Source organism: Hoplias malabaricus, chromosome X1, assembly GCF_029633855.1.
Source record: "Hoplias malabaricus isolate fHopMal1 chromosome X1, fHopMal1.hap1, whole genome shotgun sequence".
In the NCBI taxonomy this organism is placed as follows: Eukaryota; Metazoa; Chordata; class Actinopteri; order Characiformes; family Erythrinidae; genus Hoplias; species Hoplias malabaricus.
This window is the reverse complement of record NC_089818.1, coordinates 18,794,337-18,817,294: the sequence shown is the minus strand read 5'-3', so window position 1 is coordinate 18,817,294 and position 22,958 is coordinate 18,794,337. Positions and strand designations below refer to the sequence as shown.

Below are 22,958 nucleotides of genomic sequence, written 5' to 3'. Positions count from 1 at the left end.
AACTGAAAATAGAATAAAAAAAAGAAAGTGTGTGAAATAGTCCACTGCAAAATCAAGATGCAACTTTCTGCACCGAAATTTCATCAGCTTGCTGAAAATCTTCAGTTTTCTCTGGTTGCGCAAGGTGCCATACGTGTGAAAACGAGGTCACACTCGCTGCTGGTCAACGCAAATTCTCATATGAGAAAAAAAGAAGAAATGCAAGTGGTGCTATTATTAGCAAACTAGCGAGGTGTAAAAGTCTCATTTCACTTTTTCTGTTCTGAGGATAGTAACTTCTACTACCAGGGCACGCATCAGCAACAATATAAACTTCTCATTTTTCAAGATCCTCTAAATCCACATTGAGATACGAGCACGCTTTTAAATAATGACCCCGGGTGCTGCTAATGTAGATGTGGTTTTGAGCCATTCGTCTTCTGTAACAGCTTTTGTCCCGATCAGTGTCACAGAGGGTTCAGAGTCTATTTGGAATAATTGGGCGTAAGGCACGATCACACCCCAGTCTGAGCACTAGTTCATCACAGGGTTAACACTGACAATAATATAGCAACACAATTCACAGTGAGATCAAGCAATAGCATTGGTCCAGTCAAAATGCCCATAAAGTACATCTGAGATTCGATTTAAAACAAACCCATTAGGAAGGAAACTGTCCTCATTAACCGTCAGCACTTAAAGCTTCCATCTGTGAGAAACAGAAGAAAAATCAAGCTTTCCTTATGCTCCAGACGCAAAAAGATCTACAGGTGTTCATGCCCATTCTTCCACTGTGAGAAAAGAACCCAACACTGGGTCTGAAAGGATATGTAGATGTTAAGGAGCAGTTACAGAGAAAAGGATATGGACAAAATAGAAGGAAATATGTAAATATGTAGCGTTTTGAGAAACGAACCAGCCGCCCCAGAGCCCACACCGCCGTATCACTGAATGTGTTTGAGATTACCTGGATGCTAAAAGTCAGAAAATTAACTTCCCAAAATGAAGGGAAGACGGGATTTATGGATAAAGCAAACATTTATTCGTCATGGCCACTTTTATTTTGGCGTCTGACTTCTGCACTGTAACGGAACAGCTGAAACGATTGAATCATTCATTGTCTGTAACCTCTTATCCAGGGCAGGGTCGCGGTGGGTCCTATCTGGAATCATTGGGAGCAAGGCAGGAACACACCCTGGAGGGGGCACCAGTCCTTCACAGGGCGTGACACACTCACACCTCTGGACACTTGAGTAGCCAATCCACCTACCAACGTGTGTTTTTTGGACCGTGGGAGGAAACCGGAGCACCCAGAGTAAACCCACGCGGACACAGGGAGAACACACCTCCTCACAGACAGTCACCTGGAGGAAACCCAAGCGGACACAGGGAGAACACACCTCCTCACAGACAGTCACCCGGAGGAAACCCAAGCGGACACAGGGAGAACACACCTCCTCACAGACAGTCACCTGGAGGAAACCCAAGCGGACACAGGGAGAACACACCTCCTCACAGACAGTCACCTGGAGGAAACCCAAGCGGACACAGGGAGAACACACCTCCTCACAGACAGTCACCTGGAGGAAACCCAAGCGGACACAGGGAGAACACACCTCCTCACAGACAGTCACCTGGAGGAAACCCAAGCGGACACAGGGAGAACACACCTCCTCACAGACAGTCACCTGGAGGAAACCCAAGCGGACACAGGGAGAACACACCTCCTCACAGACAGTCACCCGGAGGAAACCCAAGCGGACACAGGGAGAACACACCTCCTCACAGACAGTCACCTGGAGGAAACCCAAGCGGACACAGGGAGAACACACCTCCTCACAGACAGTCACACGGAGGAAACCCACACAGACACAGGGAGAACACACCACACTCCTCACAGAGAGTCACCTGGAGCTGACCTTGAACCCACAACCAGGTCCCTGGAGCTGTGTGACTGCGACACTACCTGCTGCACCACCCTGCCACACCACGATTGATTAAAGAGAAGAAAAATAAATAAAAGATGACCAATCGTCCAGCTCCATAAACATGCAACAAAAAAATAACGTGGCCACAAAGGGGGATTTGAAATCAAAACCTGAGAAAACTCCTAGAGAAATGTCTGAACTCATATCAGAAAACTGTCCAGTACGAAAATATGAAGCTCCACAGCAATCACAGAAGACAGGCTCTTATTAGCCCACTTGATACCGGAGCCGAAGCGTAAAAGTGGACAAGAATGTGGCCGAGCAGCGCAGTAAATTAGCCGCACATGTGGCGGCTCAAAGCAGAAGGGCGTCGCTGAACGAGAAAAATAGCAAAAAAGAAGAAAAAGAATTTGAGCCCGTGTTGCTGTGTCACCTGAGGCTGCTGCTCATTTGTCCTTGTTATGGAGAATCTTTAATTCCAGCCCTTCACCGACTTTTGTAAATAAAAAACTCACTCAAGGAATTTCCTGTTATTTCAAATGGCTGTAATTGACATACCAAACCACAAACTCATGCAGCTGCTAAACTATTTTCACACTCAGATCCCAATCTTTCCAAGATGGATTCATTTTCGACCCACTCAGCCTGGGCTCGGCTTACCAGCCGATCCAGAACGATAACAATAACAATGAGTGGATATGAGGGGTTTCTGAGGAGGAACGTGTCTTTTTTTTCTAGCCTCTGGGTTATTAATCACATACAGAGTGGCTCAGAGAGGTTCTAGGTTCCAAAACTGATCAGAGGTCATTTTCCGTCCCCTTTAGTAGCTCATCTGGAAAGGCTTCACACTAGCGTTGGGATCACGGCAGGGTAGTGTCACTGCAAAACTTCTCCAGGGTCTTGGGGTCCTGGGTTCCATCCCCACTTCGGATCACTGTCTGTGAGGATTTTGACATGTTCTTCCTGTGACTGCAAATGGGTTGCCTGCAGGTGTGTGTGAGTGGAATGTTTAGAAGAACACAGCAAATATCTACGGGTCATGGCTGAAAAAAGAACAAAAAAAAAAAAATTGTCTGTGTGTCACTGAAGGAACGTTTAAGAAACACTGCCCCAGACGACTCTGAGGAAAGCTATGCCACGTGTTACGGCAGTAAAGCTCTTGCATCATCATCATCATCATCATCACTACTGCAATTACCATCATTTTTGAAGGTGCTGAAGTGCTCACTCATGCTGCATGGTCTTTAGTTGAGCTAAGATTTCAGGTGCTCTAAATCAGGAGGAACAAAGGAGAAGGTGGCCTATGACTCACAGTGAAGTGATAACATAATAACCGTCTTCTTTTCAAAGTGTGGTTCTGTAAAAGGTACTTACCTCAATTGTGGGTGATGCTTCATTTCTAACACACTCTTGCTCTCTTATATTCAAACCCACGACCTGCAGAACACTGTCTGTGACCTTGCATGACCCACAAACTGGCAGGGTTTAACTGTAGGGGCCACCTGGCGTTAGTGAAATACATGACAGCCAGGTCAACTGGAGTTCAGAAACGCTCACAGGTGATAAGGGACGATCGACTCGGTGGCAAGAATTTAATAATTGCAGCCGGTTTGAACGTAGGGTAAAAGGTCAAAATACGAACACGAAGGCCCAGTCCAGCTGTGCAGCTGAAGATGCCTGTAACAGAGGGATGACGACAAACTTAGAACTGGGTCCATTCATGTGTTCAGTTCCCCAATGATTATTAAGTGTTCACAGAAAGAATGGTAATATTATTCATTGGTAAATGGTCCCAGAAAGCAGACATCTGGGCCAAATCTGTGTCATTTTTGGCATTTACAGCACCGGCAAAACTGTGTGGACCGGATGTGGGTCAAGTGTCATGAGCTGGGATTGACCCGAGGTTTGTCACCGTATTGTGTGTCAGACACGAGCCAAATGTAACTGTTTGGCCGAGGTTTTTTTCCACAACAGACCTCACATACGGTTCATAAGGTGGCCTTGTGGTTGATTCAAGAAAACCAGATCCACCTGGGGTCAACAGCGTCATTCAAGGCCAAACGTGAGCCATAAGAGAACTGCAGATGTACCACATTTTTGCCAAATCTGGAACTTTTTTCAGGATGTTGTGCAGACATTTGGAATAAAAGTATATGTCTGTATTACTAGCATTTCACGGTGTGTCCAAACTCGCTTGCATCTGGGGTTTCTAAGGTGGCAAAGTTCAGTCTTGTTCATGAATGAGTTCATAAAGCAGAATAAAGCTAAAGGGGAAAATCAGCCATCTCCAGCGTAAAGACTGTTAGTGCTCTCTCATGGTGACTGAGATCAAAATGGAGAACTTCACACGAAGTATCTTTTCTGAGAGGGATCCAACCGAGAGACTCCATGTAATAAAACAGGTCTGAGAACTGCAATTACAGACAATAATGAAGACTACTATAATAACTCTGGAAAAGATGTGAATAAGACGTCTGCACAAAACAATCCTATCACAGTCTGCACAATTCCATGATTAAAGGGTCTGTAGCCTACATTATTGTCTTTTACTTTTCCTCTACTGAGGTTTTAGGCTGCTATTTTCAGCTTCGACGTTTCTAGGACTTCAAAGTATATGGAATATTTCTGTAAAGATCTGATGGACTCAGTCACAAGTTCATTAGTGAGGTTACTTCTGGATCATAAAATGTCACCAGCTAATCTCAAAATGAAGAAATAGAGCTCCATCACTCAAGAAAACCGTTCCACTGCTGCACGACCCAACGTTGGTGGATTTCTTCCCCTGCAGCCAACACTTGGTTTTGAACATGTAGAGAGAAGGCTTATGTGTGACTGGTCCAGATCGTCCCATTTCATGCTATGGAAATTAGTCAAGCTTTATGAGCACAAATTAAATCATAATTTTGTAAATATAAGGCATATAAAGTAATTGATAACTTAAAGGAACACTAGGTAAGATTATTTACACAAAATACCTCTTTTACCCGGACATGTCCTCTTTTTTAGACTTAAAAAAATGTCCGGGCGGAATTTCACAAACATCCGGGAGTTTGTTTTTCTACAGCTTACATAGAACTTCGAGAAGTTTCGTTCACAAACTAGTCCCGCCCTCCCCTACTCCGATTGGTTCGCTTGAGTGAGAAGGGGGCGTGGTGAAGTAGCCTAAAATCTTCTGATTGGACGGTCTGACTGTAGAGCTACCGTTATTGGTCGATATCCTTCTCTGTAAACATTTAATTGGTCAGTCATTACGTCAGTGGTCCTTGTTTACCTCAGGCAAAGCTCAGGTACCTACCCTCATCTCGAGCAGCAATGCCGAAAAGTAAATGTAAGTTCTCGGATGAATTAAAAAAGAAATTCCCATGTTTTGTGTAGCAAATAAAGGTGTAAAGGACCTGAATGCACACATAGGTTCAGCTAATAACACAACGAGGGGCGAGAGCTCATCATCCTTTTTCTGCTTCTCAGATTTGGTCACCCTAGATTAGGTATTTTAGCTCTTGGCCTCCCCCTACAGTTGCAGAGTGCGATTCACTTTAACACTGCTGTCTTGCAATTAACCAGAGGGGAAGAGAGTTGATTTCCTATTCTCCTCCATAAGTGACATAGTGCCGTTTCTACAGAGGCTCTGTTCTCCGTACTACAGCTCACTGAAGCATCCCAATGATTTTGAAGTTGTAATTTAATGATTAAAATGCTACCTAGGCTCGGTTTAATTTACATTTGTAATTTCATGAACTGAAGAGTGCACAATGAAAGAGTTTATAGCATTTTAAAAAAGCAAATGAAAAAAAACAAACATGAACCCTGTAAATCATGTGTAAATTACCAAATCCTAATGCTCTGATTATATGCAGATTTCACACAAGTGATGGTCATTAGTAAAGAACTTGGCATCTCAGGTCCATAGTAATTCTGGCAAAAGATCTGTTGAATTCTTAACAAAACAGATAAATTCAATTTAACTGGAAGTACAAGGTTTACTGGTTGTTTTGGTTTAATGTCAAAACTATGCAAATACAATCCATTTCCACCAATCCATTATTGAGATTTCGGAGATATGAGACATTCACAAAAGCAGAAGAAGCCACAGAAGTGATTCAATCTACACCAAACTCCAGTATAAATAAGCATCTGTAAGCCATATAGATATAATCTGTAAACAGCAGAAGGTAGTGTACATAAGAGCAATAAATAGAAGAAAACATAAAAACGTAACAACATATACAGTATAAGGCAACGGCAGAACATCCTAAAACCACAATAAAACCTCAGCTCTCCTGAGGGCAATGAATCAATGTGCTGCACTTGGGAATGCAAAAAATGTATTTTAAAAGTCTCTAAACCGTTTGTGCGCTAGTGCTAGGTCTGCAGCATTTATGGGACACGTCTTTAGATGTTTTATAGTAAAAGCAAAGAGATCAGCTTAAAGGGTCCACTGCAATCCAGCACAGTTTTTGGTACGTTAGTGAAAGTGTTACTTCATATATTCTCCCTGCTCTACTTCATTTCCCCAGGTATTTATCAAGTCCTATAAATATGCAAGGCACAGGGTCCCATAAACTGAGCCTGAGAAGCAAATCTTTAAACATTTACACTGAATTTCTGCTGGTTATGCTCATGTCTAGCTCTGATTTATAGTTTTAACCTTTAAATAGCTGCATGCAAACCTCCATTGCAAACCTTTAATTCTAATAACATAAAAGTAATAGGACTTTCCTTGTATCCAATAAACCTGAGTGCATCATTGTGTTGTCGGTTGTGTTTTTGTCTAAGGGAAAAAGAATTACAGATTCATTCAAGAGAATGGAGAGGAAGGGAGGTTACGACATAGCAGTTGGGAAGAGCACAAAACGCTAGACATAGCACTTGGTCATTAAGTGGAAATCCAACACTGCAAATCATTTTTCATTACCACACACACGCTAGCTACCAGTTAATTGAATTCACTCGGTTATATAAAGGCACATCTAAAAGTAACTACACAGCACAACTGCTCAGTCACTCTGAATGGCTTAGTTTATATCAAGTTAAATAGGCGTAATTACTGCGAAATTCTCCATTAACAGCTATATCATTTAAATATTGCTGTTTTTCTGGGTATTCATATATTGCATATGTATAACCTTCCTTCACCAGCTCTGAGAAGAGAACTCAGTATTCTTTGGTGGCTGAGAAACTTGTGCTTGGGTTAAATTCAGTTATAAACCATGCTGTTTTAAACGGAAGCACTGATGAATGAGCTCTGTTTTATGAAGTGGGATTCTTCTAATGCAGCGGTCTTTAGATGAAATATAGTGCATTCAGAGGCCTTCATCAACCCTGTATTTACATCCTATGAAAGAAGGGATTGTATGTGGTGGGTTTAGGAGAATGGAGTAAGAAAAGGCTGGGGCTTATTCTTGGTCATCAAGTGGAAAGCCAACACTGGCCAAATTTAGCTGACATCCTAAAAGCACAGCGATGTCACCAATGCTGTGTGAAGCCCTTGTGAAGCATTAGATAAGTATCTGGTGAGAAACTAGTGCAAACGTGGTGTGCTATTCCTGCAAGTTCGCTGTGGGTGGTTCCTGCCACCAATGTGGCCATGAACCTGTCACCTTACACAGCATTTAAAAAGAAAGTAGAGGTTACTCGGGACTGAAATTAAAACGAAGACATAGAGCAGTGTACTTTGTAAGGCACCAGAAAAGTGACCATGGTACCCTGGGATATACGAAACAAGGGTGGGCAATATGCTGATATTTATCAATATCTTGATATATTATGTCTCAAAATTTACTGTAGCAGTTTCTTATTGAATTTCCAAGTTTCATTAAAAAGAGTATAATCTTTTTGTGTAATCTAATGTGTAAATTCGCAAAAGACTTCTATGCAAATGAGCTTTCGATATAACCACTCTAAGCGCTAATGCATTTTCTTGTGGTGAGGCTAACTGGCATATTACTGAGATGTGGATAATATTTTGTAAGTCATAGAGTATAGGAAAATGTATCAGTGAAATCACACCCGTGAGTTTCATCTGCAATTTTTCAAAACAGTTTGACTAAGGCATAGGAGGAGAGTGTGAAATGTTTAGCAGCAGAAACTACTGAACGACACAAGGCTCATAGTTCAGGGGAATTTTGTACTGAGAGTCTCAGTGCATCCCTTATTGTAGGTCTTTGCTTAGCACAGGAGGAAGAGGTGTTCTTATATATGTTTTCTTTCATTTTGCAGTGTTGGGCGTTGACGTGAAGGAGGAGTGGGGACTCATCTCACGTTCTGGACATGTCAGCCCTGCTGAGAGCCAGTGCCAGCTCCAGGTCCTTCTGCTCCTGGAGGCGGAGCCTCCTAAGACGCTCCGCCTCCTCCCTCTTGCTCTCTCGCTTGGCCCACTCCATCTGGTCTACCTCACTTCCGAACTGAGAGGGACAGAAAATGAGACAGAACATGAGAGACAGGTTTACAGTAGACTTGTGACTTAATATTTGAATGTCCCCAGCCCAGTAACAAGCTTTGCTGTGTTTTTTTTAAAATTGAAAATAAGTTAGCGCCTCCACTGCAAGGAACAAAATTAAAATTAAACTGTCGGCACAGGTCCAACTGTATGTTAAATGTGTATCCCCAAATAAAATATATTTAACAAGTAAACAACAGTTGTGACCTTATACGTTTAGACATGCGCCGTCTATAGGGGAGGTGCACTATTCCATACCGGGACATCAACAAAACTTGTCAATTCTAAAAGGGTGGCAAAAAACATTTATATGGCTGTATGTACAGTGCCTTGCGAAAGTATTCGGCCCCCTTGAACTGTTCAACCTTTTGCCACATTTCAGGCTTCAAACATAAAGATATAAAACTTTTATTTTTTGTGAAGAATCAACAACAAGTGGGACACAGTCGTGAAGTGGAATGAAATTTATTGGATTGTGTCAAACTTTAACAAATAAAAAACTGAAAAGTGGGGCATGCGTTATTATTCGGCCCCTTGCGTTAATACTTTGTAGCACCACCTTTTGCTGCAATTACAGCTGCAAGTCGCTTGGGGTATGTCTCTATCAGTTTTGCACATCGAGAGACTGAAATTCTTGCCCATTCTTCCTTGCAAAACAGCTCGAGCTCAGTGAGGTTGGATGGAGAGCATTTGTCAACAGCAGTCTTCAGCTCTTTCCACAGATTCTCAATTGGATTCAGATCTGGACGTTGACTTGGCCGTTCCAACACCTGGATACGTTTATTTGTGAACCATTCCATTGTAGATTTGGCTTTATGTTTTGGATCATTGTCTTGCAGACTCCAACAGGTTTTCTTCCAGAATGGTCCTGCATTTGGCCCCATCCATCTTCCCATCAATTTTGACCATCTTCCCTGTCCCTGCTGATGAAAAGCAGGCCCAAACCATGATGCTGCCACCACCATGTTTGGGGATGGTGTGTTCAGTGTGATGAGCTGTGTTGCTTTTACGCCAAGCATATCGTTTTCCATTGTGGCCAAACAGTTTGATTTTGGTTTCGTCTGACCAGAGCACCTTCTTCCACATGTTTGGTGTGTCTCCCAGTGGCTTGTGGCAAACTTTAAGCGAGACTTTTTATGGATATCTTTGAGAAATGGCTTTCTTCTTGTCACTCTTCCATTAAGGCCAGATTTGTGCAGTGTATGACTGATTGTTGTCCTATGAACAGACTCTCCCACCTCAGCTGTAGATCTCTGCAGTTCATCCAGAGTGATCATGGGCCTCTTGGCTGCATCTTTGATCAGTCTTCTCCTTGTTTGAGATGAAAGTTTAGAGGGACGGCCGGGTCTTGGTAGATTTGCAGTGGTCTGATACTCCTTCCATTTCAATATGATCGCTTGCACAGTGCTACTTGGGATGTTTAAAGCTTGGGAAATCCGGCTTTAAAACTTCTCCACAACAGTATCTCGGACCTGCCTGGTGTGTTCCTTGGTCTTCATGATGCTCTCTGCACTTTGAATAGAACCCTGAGACTATCACAGGGCAGGTGCATTTATACGGAGACTTGACTACACACAGGTGGATTCTATTTATCATCACCAGTCATTTGGGACAACACTGGATCATTCAGAGATCCTCACTGAACTTCTGGAGTGAGTTTGCTGCACTGAAAGTAAAGAGGCCAAATAATATCGCACGCCGCACTTTTCAGTTTATTTGTTAAAAACGTTTGACACATCCAATAAATTTCACTTCACGATTGTTTCCGACTTGTCGTTGATTCTTCACAAAAAAAATTTAATTTGACATCTTTATGTTTGAAGCCTAAAATGTAGCAAAAGGTTGAACAGTTCAAGAGGGCCAAATACTTTCGCAAGGCACTGTACACAAAAACCCCACCCACATTTTCCTAAACATTTAAGATCATGACGATTGTGGATTCGAGTAATCAGAATCAAAACGAGATCAGAATGACATGTTCATTCCACAGTCTGATTCCTTTCAGCAACTCCAGAATCAAACACAGCTGTGCTGCCACCCAAGCGCAAAGCTTATGCTTCAATGCAATTTAAACCTTCATCTCAATATTCTCTTCTCTATTTTAATATCAGAGCTGCTAGTACAAAGTGATTTCATTAAAGTAACTTCATTAAAATTAGTAGAAAAAAAATCATATTTTGAATGATTTGTGAAAAATTCATAGTGAAAATCTACTATCATGTGTGAATGTAACTGACCTGAACCCCAACTCACAGCACTAAATCTCAGACCAGCGCTTTATTAACTGGCTTTAGAAAAAAACAATGGTCTATTGTACTATTCAGACACTAATGAATCCCCATGATAAAGGGAGCATGTCTGAAAATTTGAAATAATTCATTACATTTACATAACATCTAATATAATACACAGACAGGGATAAAATCCCTGAGAAACATATATAATTATGATATTATCCCACATTCCCATGTAGGACTAGTCCTGTTTGAAGAGTACTATATTACTGTACAGCTAGTGTTGTGCCTTATAACCTAGTCAAGACTGTATTACAGTTTCTGGGGTGAAATAATTCCACCCCCAGTTATCATCTTTATTCAAATGCATATTTGCAGTAATCTCCAGGGCAAAAGGAAGATGTATTGATCAGCACTGGTTTGAAAGCCATGGTTAGGGGCAGTGGTCATACATCGGTCAGCAGGAAAACTGCCTTTTTCCAATGCTCATATCTTTGATTTGACACTGTATGAACTGAAAGAAAAATCTGTTTTCAGAGTGAGGGCTGAGAGAAGTGGATTTTGACTGTTCACTGGGTGGAGTAGGTGCTCACTGCGGTTAACACACCACACACACACACACACAAGCAGTGAGCTAAGTTGTGGTTACAGAACCCATGCTGCCTTACCTTTGAGCGTTCAGGGCCTGGGAAATAAACACATTATAACACAGTTCTAGAGTAAACAACACAAAACAAAGCAAGGTGCAAGCTACCGTGAATATTGAGAATGTGCAAATGCATGCAAACACTTCAAACATTAAAACAATGGCATGCAAAGCTGGAGCTATAAGCTAAAGACAATGATATGGATGTGAGGTGTAGACTACAGTGTAAATATGACTACTACATTACTATCAATTCAACGTCATTCTGTTTCCTTTAATTTGCCTACTGCATGAGTAAAACACATAGCATCAATGAAACAGCTTACATAAGCAACCACACATGGTCATTTTGTGAACTAACTGTGTATTAGGCTTAATTTTCTTCTTTGGTTATAACGGTGCTGTAATTTCATGTTGTTTTCATCTTCCCTGCATTTTGCAGATCTTCCTCAGTCTCAGGTTTGTAACTGACAAAACCTATAATTATTGTTACAAATATTGACATTATTACATGGTGCACCATGAAAAGTCCAAGGGCTAGACGCCTAACACGGTATTAGCCTTCCTTTGTGGCATTTGTGCCAAATACTAGGAATATAAACGTTAAGTGTTGTTATTACTAAATTCACAGAAGTAAATAAACCTAAAATCATCACCCAGCACTTTGGCTCAATATCTTTCTTGCTCATTTTTTTTTTAAACCTTTCTAAGAACACACTATCTATCCATCCCCAATGCAGCTTTAATTTCCACTGAAAAACAGCTGAAGGAACTGCACAAGCAGCTTTTGAAGTGATTTCCAAAACAGAATTGAGAAAACACAGAGGTGGCACATTCGGATGTGAGCCTTCACCAATAGCTGCTTGAAAACAGGAAGTGCACTTGGTAAACCACCCACTCATCCTGACCTCACCTTTGTGTCAACCAGAGGTCTACAAGTCAAGTTTTCAGTAGATGCAAAATTATGACCAATTCTGCAGAACATGCTAAATTTGCACGTCGGGTCAAATGTTATACGTAGCTGATTTTCTAAATGTAAATAATTACAAAGAACATACTCATGTTTTTTTAACTTCATATTTTCTGAATTTAACATATTGTCAGTATCAAATGAAATTGCTGAATAATGCCATATGTGCCTTATTTTCATTTCAATAAAACACTCATCTGACTAAAGCTGTTCAAACCTTTCCCAACGACTTTAAAAATGTGTGTTGACCCTAACACCCTGTATATCAAATTTATGCATTTAAAAATATGACTATTCTTCCCTGATGGACCAGCTGACCTCAGCACTTATGTCTGATTCCACTCTGCCATTTCCACTGATATTCAGAGGGTAGACGTTTGACAGCTCAGGGGCAGCTCAAGCAAAGCCAAGGATACACAACAATGGGCTGGATGCAGGGTGAGCACATCATGACATTTTGGACTAGTTGTATCCTTTAGGGATTGAAAAATGAGAGTTAGCCACAAGATGAAAAATTAGCATGCCAGAGCTACAGCTACAACGAGACACAAGCAAAAGGAAAAAAACGTCTGAAGCTACAGAGACAACAAAAACTTGGCAAAAGCAACAAGTGCACAATAAAACACAGACGTCGCCTGCTAGCTAAGCCGAACCGGGCGGAATGACTGGATCCAACTTACAGCTCTAAAGTCTGCGAATGCAGGGGAGGCCGTTCTATTGGCAGATCTATTGGACAGGGACGAGGAGAAAGAGGACTCGTGTGGCTTTCGTATGAGAGGGGCACCTAGTGGTTGGCTATGAGCAGAAAGCCCTGTATGAGCTCCTGCTGAACTCGTGCCTAAAACAGTTCAGAGAAAACAGCTATTACCATCACAGTAGAAATGCACATTGTTGCAGGTAGCCCCAAGTAACATGAGTACAGAGCCTGAGTACTTGTTAAACCATAAAATTAAGCCTCCAAAAAAAGCACTGTAATTGTAATCACAAGGGAAATCCAGAGAATTACTGCAGGGCTGGTAAACAGATCATAGGTTTGGTTTAGAAGAGCTCCGATTTATTATTTTTCAATAAGAACGGACTGATTTTGGGCCAAAATTAAATCTTTTGGCTCTTAAATGTAAATATTTGTGTTATTTACCTTGTAAATAATTTCTTCATTCAGGATAAAAAATTAAATATAAAAAGTTGAGGACCTGAATTGCTTCCTACTACAAATCTATTTTAAAGGCTACATGACACTTATATAATCATGACAACTGACACAACCATTCATAAACATTTATAAATGCTTATTCCAAAAGGCATCAACTGTCATAAAGGCCAGTTTGTGTCATTCTGTAAAGTGAGTAACATTTTACCCTTTTTAACCTTCTTTGAATTTTAATTCAAATACCATGACGCTCTAAAATAAACAAATATTTGAAAATTACCATAAAGTCAATTGTATAAACATTGCATTCAATGCCATGACACCAAGGGTCTATGTCACCTTGACATCAAAGTTGAAAAACTCAGCCTTTATGACATTTGACGTGTTGTGGAATGAACATCTATAAATGTTCCTTTGTGTCAGTTGTGAAGGGCTGAGGTAGAACTCGTGTAGCCTTCAAAACAGTGCCCTACACTAAAGGTTTACCAAAATATTTCACTAAATACGGGAACTCTATTGCCCAGATGTAAATACCTGACCTCTGAGAAACTCAATATGGGAGTTTATTAAAAAGCTGGCTTGCGGTACACCAAAACCAGATCAACGGTTTCATTTCTGCAAATGCAAAGAAAAACTTTCAATACTCATTACAACGCCCAAAAGCAACTGAGGGAACTGTTGACAAACAAAAACAAAAGACAACAGTTTGAGGCTTGTATATACAGATGCTGAAACAGAACAAAAGTACAGAGTTCAAATCTGCAGCATCTTTTCTGAGGTATAAGAACCTTGGCCTGCTGATGTGTTTTGAAGCGGCTTGAAGGAAGGTGAAGCATGTCTCTCTAAGATCATGTACAGATGCATGTTGAGTGCAAAAGGTCAGATAAGAGTCGCTCTGAGCACTTGAAGGCCGTCCTAAGATTTCTCACGACCAAAACAGAACGAGAAAGAGGGGCGTTATTTACCGAAAGTAAGAGAGGAAATGGAAAGCAGAGAGAGAGAGAGACAGAGAGAGAGAGAGAGAGAGAGAGAGAGAGAGAGAGGAGAGAGTGTACGCTGGCATGGACGCTTTTAGCCAGCCGTGGGAACCTCACACTGAGTACTGCTCTGGAGGGTGTGAAGTGTGTACTTCGGTCAATCTCTCACACTCTCTCTCTCTCTTGCGCTCTCTCTCTCTCCCCTGCTCCACCAACACATTTCCTTCAACTCTAAGAGCACAGCACCGCTCGGACCCCACCCATGTTTAAACTGATACCACAAAACCACCAAAAAACAATCTGCTGAACACGGCCTGTGGCCAACATTGGTAACAAGTAAGACAATGACTTTTTGGGGTTTATAACAACACGGCCTTTGTAGTATCTATCCAAGGAAGGGCCGAGGAGTTGGGGTGAAACATACTCTTAAACTATTTTACAATACAGGGATGTCATGTGTGTGAGAAAGTATATTTCATACATAAATGTGCTACAGAAAATGTGACTCATAACAACTGCGCAAGACCTGTGACACCACCAAAATTCTCACCTTCAGCTAAGAAGTGATAGAACACACACACACACACACACATATATTAATCTATATCTAAAGAAAATGAATTCTTGTGACTCCATTGGGCCAATGCTTTAAGCCATGACCCCATCGTCTGGAGATTGCAGATTCAATCCCACGAGACAGTGCTAGTCAGGATGGGCTTCTGTAACCTGATGTGCCGGACCTGGGCATTCAGCGCTCTCCAAGCAGCTTCATGGTCTTGGGTGTTTCTCCAACTAAGGAAACCCAAGAGCTGAAAAGTGATTTTCAAAGGCATTTTAAAAAAAAACTTACATATCTGAATTGTTCCATACAGAGGAGATCACATTGTTATATTTGTATTAGAAACACATTTAAACCGAAGGCATTACATGAGAATATTTTAACATTATTTTAAAAAGCTCCATATGTTCAGTCAGGTGTGTGCAAGCTTTTTTGCACTGCTGCTCTTTATAAACATGCGTTTTCATATACTTGAGCACACACGTATACTCTCATGGGTTTGAGGTGCGATAAGTTGCCAAAACTTTGGTCGTAAGGGGCCGTCCCGCTGACTTTAAAAAGGGGAAATATTGCCTGGCAATTTGTTCAGAGAGAAACACCTGGATTTTCTTCAAGAAGATTCACATTCTACTGGAAAAGAGAACCAGATCACATTGTGCTCATATCAAGTTTAAAGGTCAACTGAGTGAACTTGTTGGATACGGTGTGAAAGACCACAAACACATTAAAGAAACCACTTCTTGTAAGTGCTTGCACGTCACATGATTCTTGTGGCTCAGTGGGTTGCCAGCTAGTACGATGCCAGTGTAAACCTTGGGTGGGGAACAGAGCTTGCTGACTAAGAACAAGAAGGTTGTAGTTTCTAGTGTCCTGCCCTTCCTCTCCAGCAAAACGCTTCACCATGAGTTTTTTTCTAGAGGCAGCACCTTTGTGGCACTAGTGCCGTTTAAAAAACTGACAATGCTGATTGAACTGCTTCAATTTTTTGTACATATTTCTAAACGCTAAAAATAAAACGATGCACATTAGATGTTTCTTTTATTTTGTCCACGCCTTTCTAAAGTAATGATGAATTACTGTGCATTTGGCAAATTATTTATAACTGTAATTAGTTTAATGATATCCTGCATTTTATATTGGACACAAACATATGGCAGACCTTTTCAAATTTATATTAAAACTATAATAATATAATAATAATAATAATAATAATAAGGCATCGTGGTGCAGCAGGTAGTGTCACAGTCACACAGCTCCAGGGACCTGGAGGTTGTGGGTTCGATTCCTGCTCTGGGTGACTGTCTGTGAGGAGTGTGGTGTGTTCTCCCTGTGTCTGCATGGGTTTCCTCCGGGTGACTGTCTGTGAGGAGTTGGTGTGTTCTCCCTGTGTCTGCATGGGTTTCCTCCGGGTGACTGTCTGTGAGGAGTGTGGTGTGTTTTCCCTGTGTCTGCATGGGTTTCCTCCGGGTGACTGTCTGTGAGGAGTGTGGTGTGTTCTCCCTGTGTCTGTGTGGGTTTCCTCCGGGTGACTGTCTGTGAGGAGTTGGTGTGTTCTCCCTTTGTCTGCGTGGGTTTCCTCCGGGTGACTGTCTGTGAGGAGTGTGGTGTGTTCTCCCTGTGTCTGCGTGGGTTTCCTCCGGGTGACTGTCTGTGAGGAGTTGGTGTGTTCTCCCTGTGTCTGCGTGGGTTTCCTCCGGGTGACTGTCTGTGAAGAGTTGGTGTGTTCTCCCTGTGTCTGCGTGGGTTTCCTCCGGGTGACTGTCTGTGAGGAGTTGGTGTGTTCTCCCTGTGTCTGCGTGGGTTTCCTCCGGGTGACTGTCTGTGAGGAGTGTGGTGTGTTCTCCCTGTGTCTGCGTGGGTTTCCTCCGGGTGCTCCGGTTTCCTCCCACAGTCCAAAAACACGTTGGTAGGTGGATTGGCGACTCAAAAGTGAATGTGTGAGTGTGTGTGTGTCACCCTATGAAGGACAGGCGCCCCCTCCAGGGTGTATTCCTGCCTTGCGCCCAATGATTTCAGGTAGACTCACAGCGACCCTTAACTGGATAAGGGTTACAGATAATGAATGAATAATCATAATAATAATTAGGTGCTGGCCCAAGCATCATGAAATCATTCAGAGGCCAGAAGTCCAAGCTGGATATAAAATTGGATTTAAAATTTAAAAAAGCTCCAAATGTACTGTTCCTCTTCTCTACCAATACTTTATACTGCACTAAATTTATAACAGACTGCATAAAATGCATGTGGAACACTGCATGCTACTCTGCATTGTTGTATACACATCAACGTGGACAAGTGACACCCTGTGCTTCATGATCACCTTCTAAATCCCTTTTCAACTTTGTAATCTGAATCTTTGTAATGTCATGTCAAAAGCCCCATGCCAGAAAAAGCAGTTCATTTTCCACAACGTTGCTACACTTTGAGTATATGGCTGACAGTCACACAGTTAGTCTACCAAGCACATGCTTATCTGAGTCCTACAGTTGCTCAGCTATGTGCAGTGACCTGAAGATGTAGATACCCCCCCTCCTAAAAGGGGAAGTGCTTTTACTTTCAGCTATCAGATGGAGCCCAGCATCAGCTGGTGGGGTGGATCTCTGATCGCAGATATGGGTCGAGGAAAATGAACCTGAAAGGGCCGGGTCTAAAGATCTAGTATGAAATCACTTTCACTAATTTCACTTGAAAAGAATTTTAGTTTTGGGCTACGATGAACAAGAAATTAAAGTGTAGCATTATGTAAATTGTAAAATTCTGGTTGTTAATATTTTAGTAAAGTTTTATCACTGTAGCCATTTTTTGCCCATTTTCTTTAAAATCCCCTTTTACACATGTATGGTAACTCCATTATGAAGTTTACCCAGTAAAATCTGGGTCAGTGCATGTGAGAAAAGTGCCACTAAAGTTCAGGTGTATTTCCACCACACGCTGCACTTGTGTCATCCCATGCCTAAAGCACAAGGCACATTTCCCACCATGAGAATGCATCTGACAAAAAAATTCCCACTGTGTAGTACATGTGAAGTGACCACTCCAGCAACTCTGTGGACCTGATACTCCAGGGTTTCGGTAGAAATTCTCCAGGATTCATTTATGAAAGGGGCTATAGATAGATGTCATATAGCATGAAAGACTCGTAGTATAAAAGACAGCTTCACAGGTAAAAGCTTCAATTACATGTTAGATGTGCTTACTGGTAAAGACACAAAAACAGCTTTCCACCAACATTTACACAATAATATCTCTATTAAACATACACACAGGAATGCAGTAACATGCAGGTCTACCACTTTCCAAATCTTTGAGATTATTCTAGGGACACTACTCTTTTAATTTGGTTCCGCTGTAATTCTGTTAATGATGTACTGCACTACTTTGAAGAAAATAGTTTTAGAACACTAAACACCTTAGAAGTGTACAGATACAGAATATATCTATTACACAGTTACACACACACACACACACACACACAAACACACACACACACAACTCACCATATGGTGGTGGTGCTGGTCTGGCTGGGACAGGTTTTTTGGGAAGGGGCAGAGGGTAGGTCGGTTTTCGGCCTATAGCATGCCCACCGGAGCCCTTCAGGGACAAATATTAATGCAGTCAGAATACTACATCATATGGGTAATCAGAAAATAAGTGTCTTATAATAAAGCCATATATCCAAACCTCTCAGAGCAGAGACTGATAACACACAAGAGTGAAGATAAGGGTTGACAACACAGGAATGTATGTTCTGATTTATTATGATAGAAACCAGTTGGATATTCAGTAAATGGATAAACATAAGGCTGTGACTTGTTCTTAGACACACTCTCAGTAAAACTGTCTCTACGGTGGTGCCCTCATGGGACCAAAGTTGTGCCATATTCTGTATTAATTGTAGATTTTTAAGTCGTATTGATTTTATACCACCATTTTAACTTCCAGAACTTAAACTATTTTATTTTTCACTGTAGGTGAAATGAAGGGAAAGCTTAAGAAAAACTGACACAACAACACTCTCATCTTGTACAAGAGGCCTATTTTCCTCAGTGAACCATGTCCCAGCATGTTAGCTTGTTAGTAATATCTTCTAAATGCATCTGGGCATAGTTAAGATTGGCTAGCTTAGATTTCCCATTTGGTAAAGACGACATGTAAAAACAGTCAGCGCAAATCTGTTTAACTTCTTGTAGCCTACATCACCCAACATTGTTTACAGGAATATTTAATTACTAATGACAAAAAATGTTACTCTGAGACAACACTTCATCAAAAGGCTCCTAAATATTAATGTTGATACATTATGATTCCATCTAATGCCACAGTGGGCTGTTCAGAGCGATGGCAGTTACAAAGAGGTGCGTAACTGCTGCTGGTTCTGAGTGTACTTGTGCTTTCCTGTGGTCAGATGAATGAATAGTCCATTTCAGCAGTGACCTCCCTCCTACCTTTGACATATTTCCAAAGTCTGCAAAGCCACTCTTCCCGCCAAAAGAGTCGCTGCCGAAAGGGTCCGTTGTAGCAAAGGGATCTAGAGAGAGAGAAAGAGAGAGAGAGAGAGAGAGAGAGAGAGAGAGAGAAACACAGTATTTTATAAATTCTTACAAAGGTAGAGTGGCATTTTTCTGTACGATTTTTCTCCATTATGGAAACATCCACAAATGCAGCCATAGCGTCAGTTGAGCGCTGCACACAGCAGCTGTGCAGCTATTTTAGGACCTTCACTGAGGCTGCACTGTTTAGTTTTCCATGACTTTTTCTCCTGAAAACTCTGCTTTCTGTTCTCTGTGCAATGCTCATGACGTACGTTTCTAATTAACTCATTATGGTGTTAAGTGGGGGCAGTGTTCGATGGACCATGCCTTTATCTAACACTGTGGTGTGCAGGTTATGACTTCATTAACTTACTTGCAAATGAACAGGGGGAAAAAAAACAACAAAAATCACAGTAACACAATGCTGTGGTTGTTGTAACAACCACAGGAGTCACATTCAGAGCAGGCTTTTTAAAATATACCAGAAAGCTGTGTGTGTGGGTGTGTGTGTCTATTTCAATTCAGGCCACATGCCAAGGATATGAGAAGGTGTTTAAAAATTTGAAGGTGGTACTGAATCGTTAAGCAGTATGACATTTGAATTATCTACACAATTTACAGTAAAGGGAAAGTATAAGGACTGAAAAATAAACATATGAGACAACAAGGAAAAGGACCGTCTAAAAACTGTGCAAGATGTAAACAGAACTTAATGGAACACTATGTAAAATGTTGGTATTGTTTATCCTGGGCTCCCCCTACAGCTGCGTAGAGTGTAATTCACTTTTACAGCATTGTACTGACAGCAAGGTGTGGGGTGTTTGTGGTTTCCTATTCTCCTCCAAACACTACACAGTGCAGCTTCTGCAACGGCACGGGCAGTGGTGCATCACGATGATTTTGAAGCTGGAAAGCTTTCTCATATATATATATATATTTGCAAATGCATTTCCTTTGGACACCTACAACTTGTGTTTTATTACAGCACATCAAAATGGCTACAGCAGATTATTGAAAAAAACTAAACCAAAAAGTGCACACCTCACATATATAAAGTACCCTGAAATCCAGCACCACACACACTTCCCTCTTTCTCTGCTTTATGCTAAAAAACACAGAACACACACACACACACACACTAGTGTTCATAATAAACAAGGTATTTCTGGAGTGTGTATGATTGTGTGTTTCTCATAAATTGACCCTACTTCCTCAGTAAGGAAATAGAAAGATAGTACCTGTTAATTATGTAGTGTATGAGATAAAGAGGACAGAGAGAGAGAGGTCTGTGTGTGTGTGTGTGAGAGACAGAGAGAGTGTGTAAGAGTGGTGTGTGTGTGTGAGAGAGAGAGAGAGAGAGAGAGAGAGAGAGGTGAGAGAGAGAGTGTGAGAGTGGTGTGAGAGAAAGAGAGAGAGAGGTCTGTGTGTGTGTGTGAGAGACAGAGAGTGTGTAAGAGTGGTGTGTGTGTGTGAGAGAGAGAGAGGTGAGAGAGAGAGAGAAAGAGAGAGAGAGAAAGAGAGAGAGAAAGAGAGAGAGAGAGAGAGAGAGAGAGAGAGAGAGAGAGAGAGACTGTTCCTCCTGGAGAGCTTTTCTGCCACAACACGTTAACACCACTTCGCCAAGGTTTTCCGTTCTGTTTGGCCACAAAGCCAAGACTGTTTTTGCTGATGCTATTTTAGGAAGAGCGGGAGTTATTTGTGCAGGTAAAAGCTCTATAAATAGCCTCAAGCCACAGGAAAAAGTGAAGCTATGCAGGTAAAAATGACAGACCACCACAGTTTAAAATGAAGACTATGAACTCTACACTTGTATGAACCTTAAAAAAGTGAGGGGTGTTCCATCGGTGGAAACTCCTTGCTCCATATTACGTACATTTTAAAAATAATGAGGCTACAAAAGATTCTTTGAGCAATGTCACAGTGGAACCACTTTTTGGTTCCATGAGCCATACTTGCTAATATATTTAAATGGGTAAAGAACCTTAAGACTGTGGCACTGGTCGGGACAAACTTATTCTCGACATTGGGACAAAACCGTGTACTTTTTTTTCCTGACTCAATATGAAAATTCCAACTGCCCTTCATTTTGTCCAAATTTCATGAAAAATAGATCAATAGAAACGTGCCAACATTACTTTCCCACTCTTCTGAATCCACTGAAATTTAAGTTTTTAAAATTTGAATTTTTAATTTATCAAATTGATCATTTTGGAGATACAGATTTTTTTCTGAAAGTGACATTATATTATAAAACTAATATGTTACACTTTCTGATGTTCACTTACGTCAGTGGCTTTTTTAGCCACTGTTTGATGCAATCAGGTTGTTTGTTTTGTTACTCAGGCTTTAAAAAGGGCCCATATCTTACTCACTACACTACACACAACAAGTGGTCATGTAGCATGGGGACACACTTTGTGTGTGGGTGTGTGGGTGTTTGAAAGAAAGAATGTGTGTGTTACATTTTGTTATGAAACTCTGAGTGTTTTATCTGAGATCTTGTTCTGAAACATCACCTCATTACGCAGAAAGCATCAGAGCTTCCCCTAACGGACAACTCTGTGAATCCTCACTACAGACTTGCCTTGTGTTGTAAAAGACAGATGACCAGTAACAAACTGCAGCAATAAAAAATTAAAAAAAAAGGAAGCTTATCGTTATATTCATCTGTTTTCCTTTTATATTAAAATGAGAGGTCAAAAGGTCTCACATGACTTCAAAGTAATAGTGTGTGCAGAATTCGCTGGCCAGCTTAAAATATACAGTCTGCTAAATCTGTCTCACACCTTGGAAAGTTTACCCTGAAAGACCAAAAAGTTGACACAAAAACTCAGTAAAAAGGACAGCACCTTCCCATTAACTTTTACGTTTTGAGCCAATGGGATTTCTGCTATTTTATGAAGTACAGAGAAACCATCTGTAAATATTTCTCATAGCAATAGGCCATGTTACACACACACACACACACTGCAAACAGAGACTGCAGAATACTGGTGTTTTCCTTTCAGATTCATCAAGAGTGATGTTGATCAAGGAATACAATACCTGAGACTCTGAAATTTGAAGAACTAGATGCAAGACTCCCCTGCCTTGTAAACGGGCTGGTCTGCACACACAGAGAGAGAGAGAGAGAGAGAGAGAGAGAGAGAGAGAGAGAGAGAGAGAGAGAGAAGAGAGAGAGAGAGAGAGAGAGAGAGGTAACAATTTTATGCTTCAAAGAATACAAACCGTAAGTCTGGTAGTTCCCCCAGATGAGTTTTCAAACAAAAAGAAAATATATTTTATTTTATGCAAATTATTTCACATTTCCCAATAACCCTGCCACCTGACCCGAGACAATCTACAATCGGTAGAAACATTTTTAATCATTAAAAAATATAATCAATGTATCCAGTAAAACTAAATCAACACTGTCCATGTATTAACTTTTAGGAATATGTATTTGGGCCATTTCTAATGATTTTTTACCAATATGTCTGCATGGAAATCACTCCCGATTCAGTAAAATATGCACTTACATTATACTACAGCATGTAATCAGCAT

The 22,958-nt window shown here is 41.1% G+C and overlaps 1 protein-coding gene across 4 annotated transcripts in view; it reads right to left on the bottom strand.

The window, feature by feature from the left end:
• Window positions 1-5,877: 5,877 nt before the first annotated feature.
• Window positions 5,878-22,958, bottom strand: part of LOC136675654 (epidermal growth factor receptor substrate 15-like 1) — a 33,691-nt gene continuing 16,610 nt past the window's right edge. Inside the window, exons 20-24 of one of the 4 annotated variants that reach the window (XM_066652335.1) lie at window positions 22,460-22,520; window positions 19,328-19,410; window positions 18,380-18,473; window positions 11,249-11,265; window positions 5,878-8,311 (exon numbers count right to left, since the gene is read on the bottom strand). In XM_066652335.1, the coding sequence (XP_066508432.1) occupies window positions 8,165-8,311; window positions 11,249-11,265; window positions 18,380-18,473; window positions 19,328-19,410; window positions 22,460-22,520 (402 nt within the window). In that variant the 3' untranslated portion in view covers window positions 5,878-8,164. Of the gene's footprint in view, window positions 8,312-11,248; window positions 11,266-13,925; window positions 15,133-18,379; window positions 18,474-19,327; window positions 19,411-22,459; window positions 22,521-22,958 lie in introns of those variants that run through there. The other 3 variants (XM_066652338.1, XM_066652336.1, XM_066652337.1) reach the window with 3 other exon arrangements.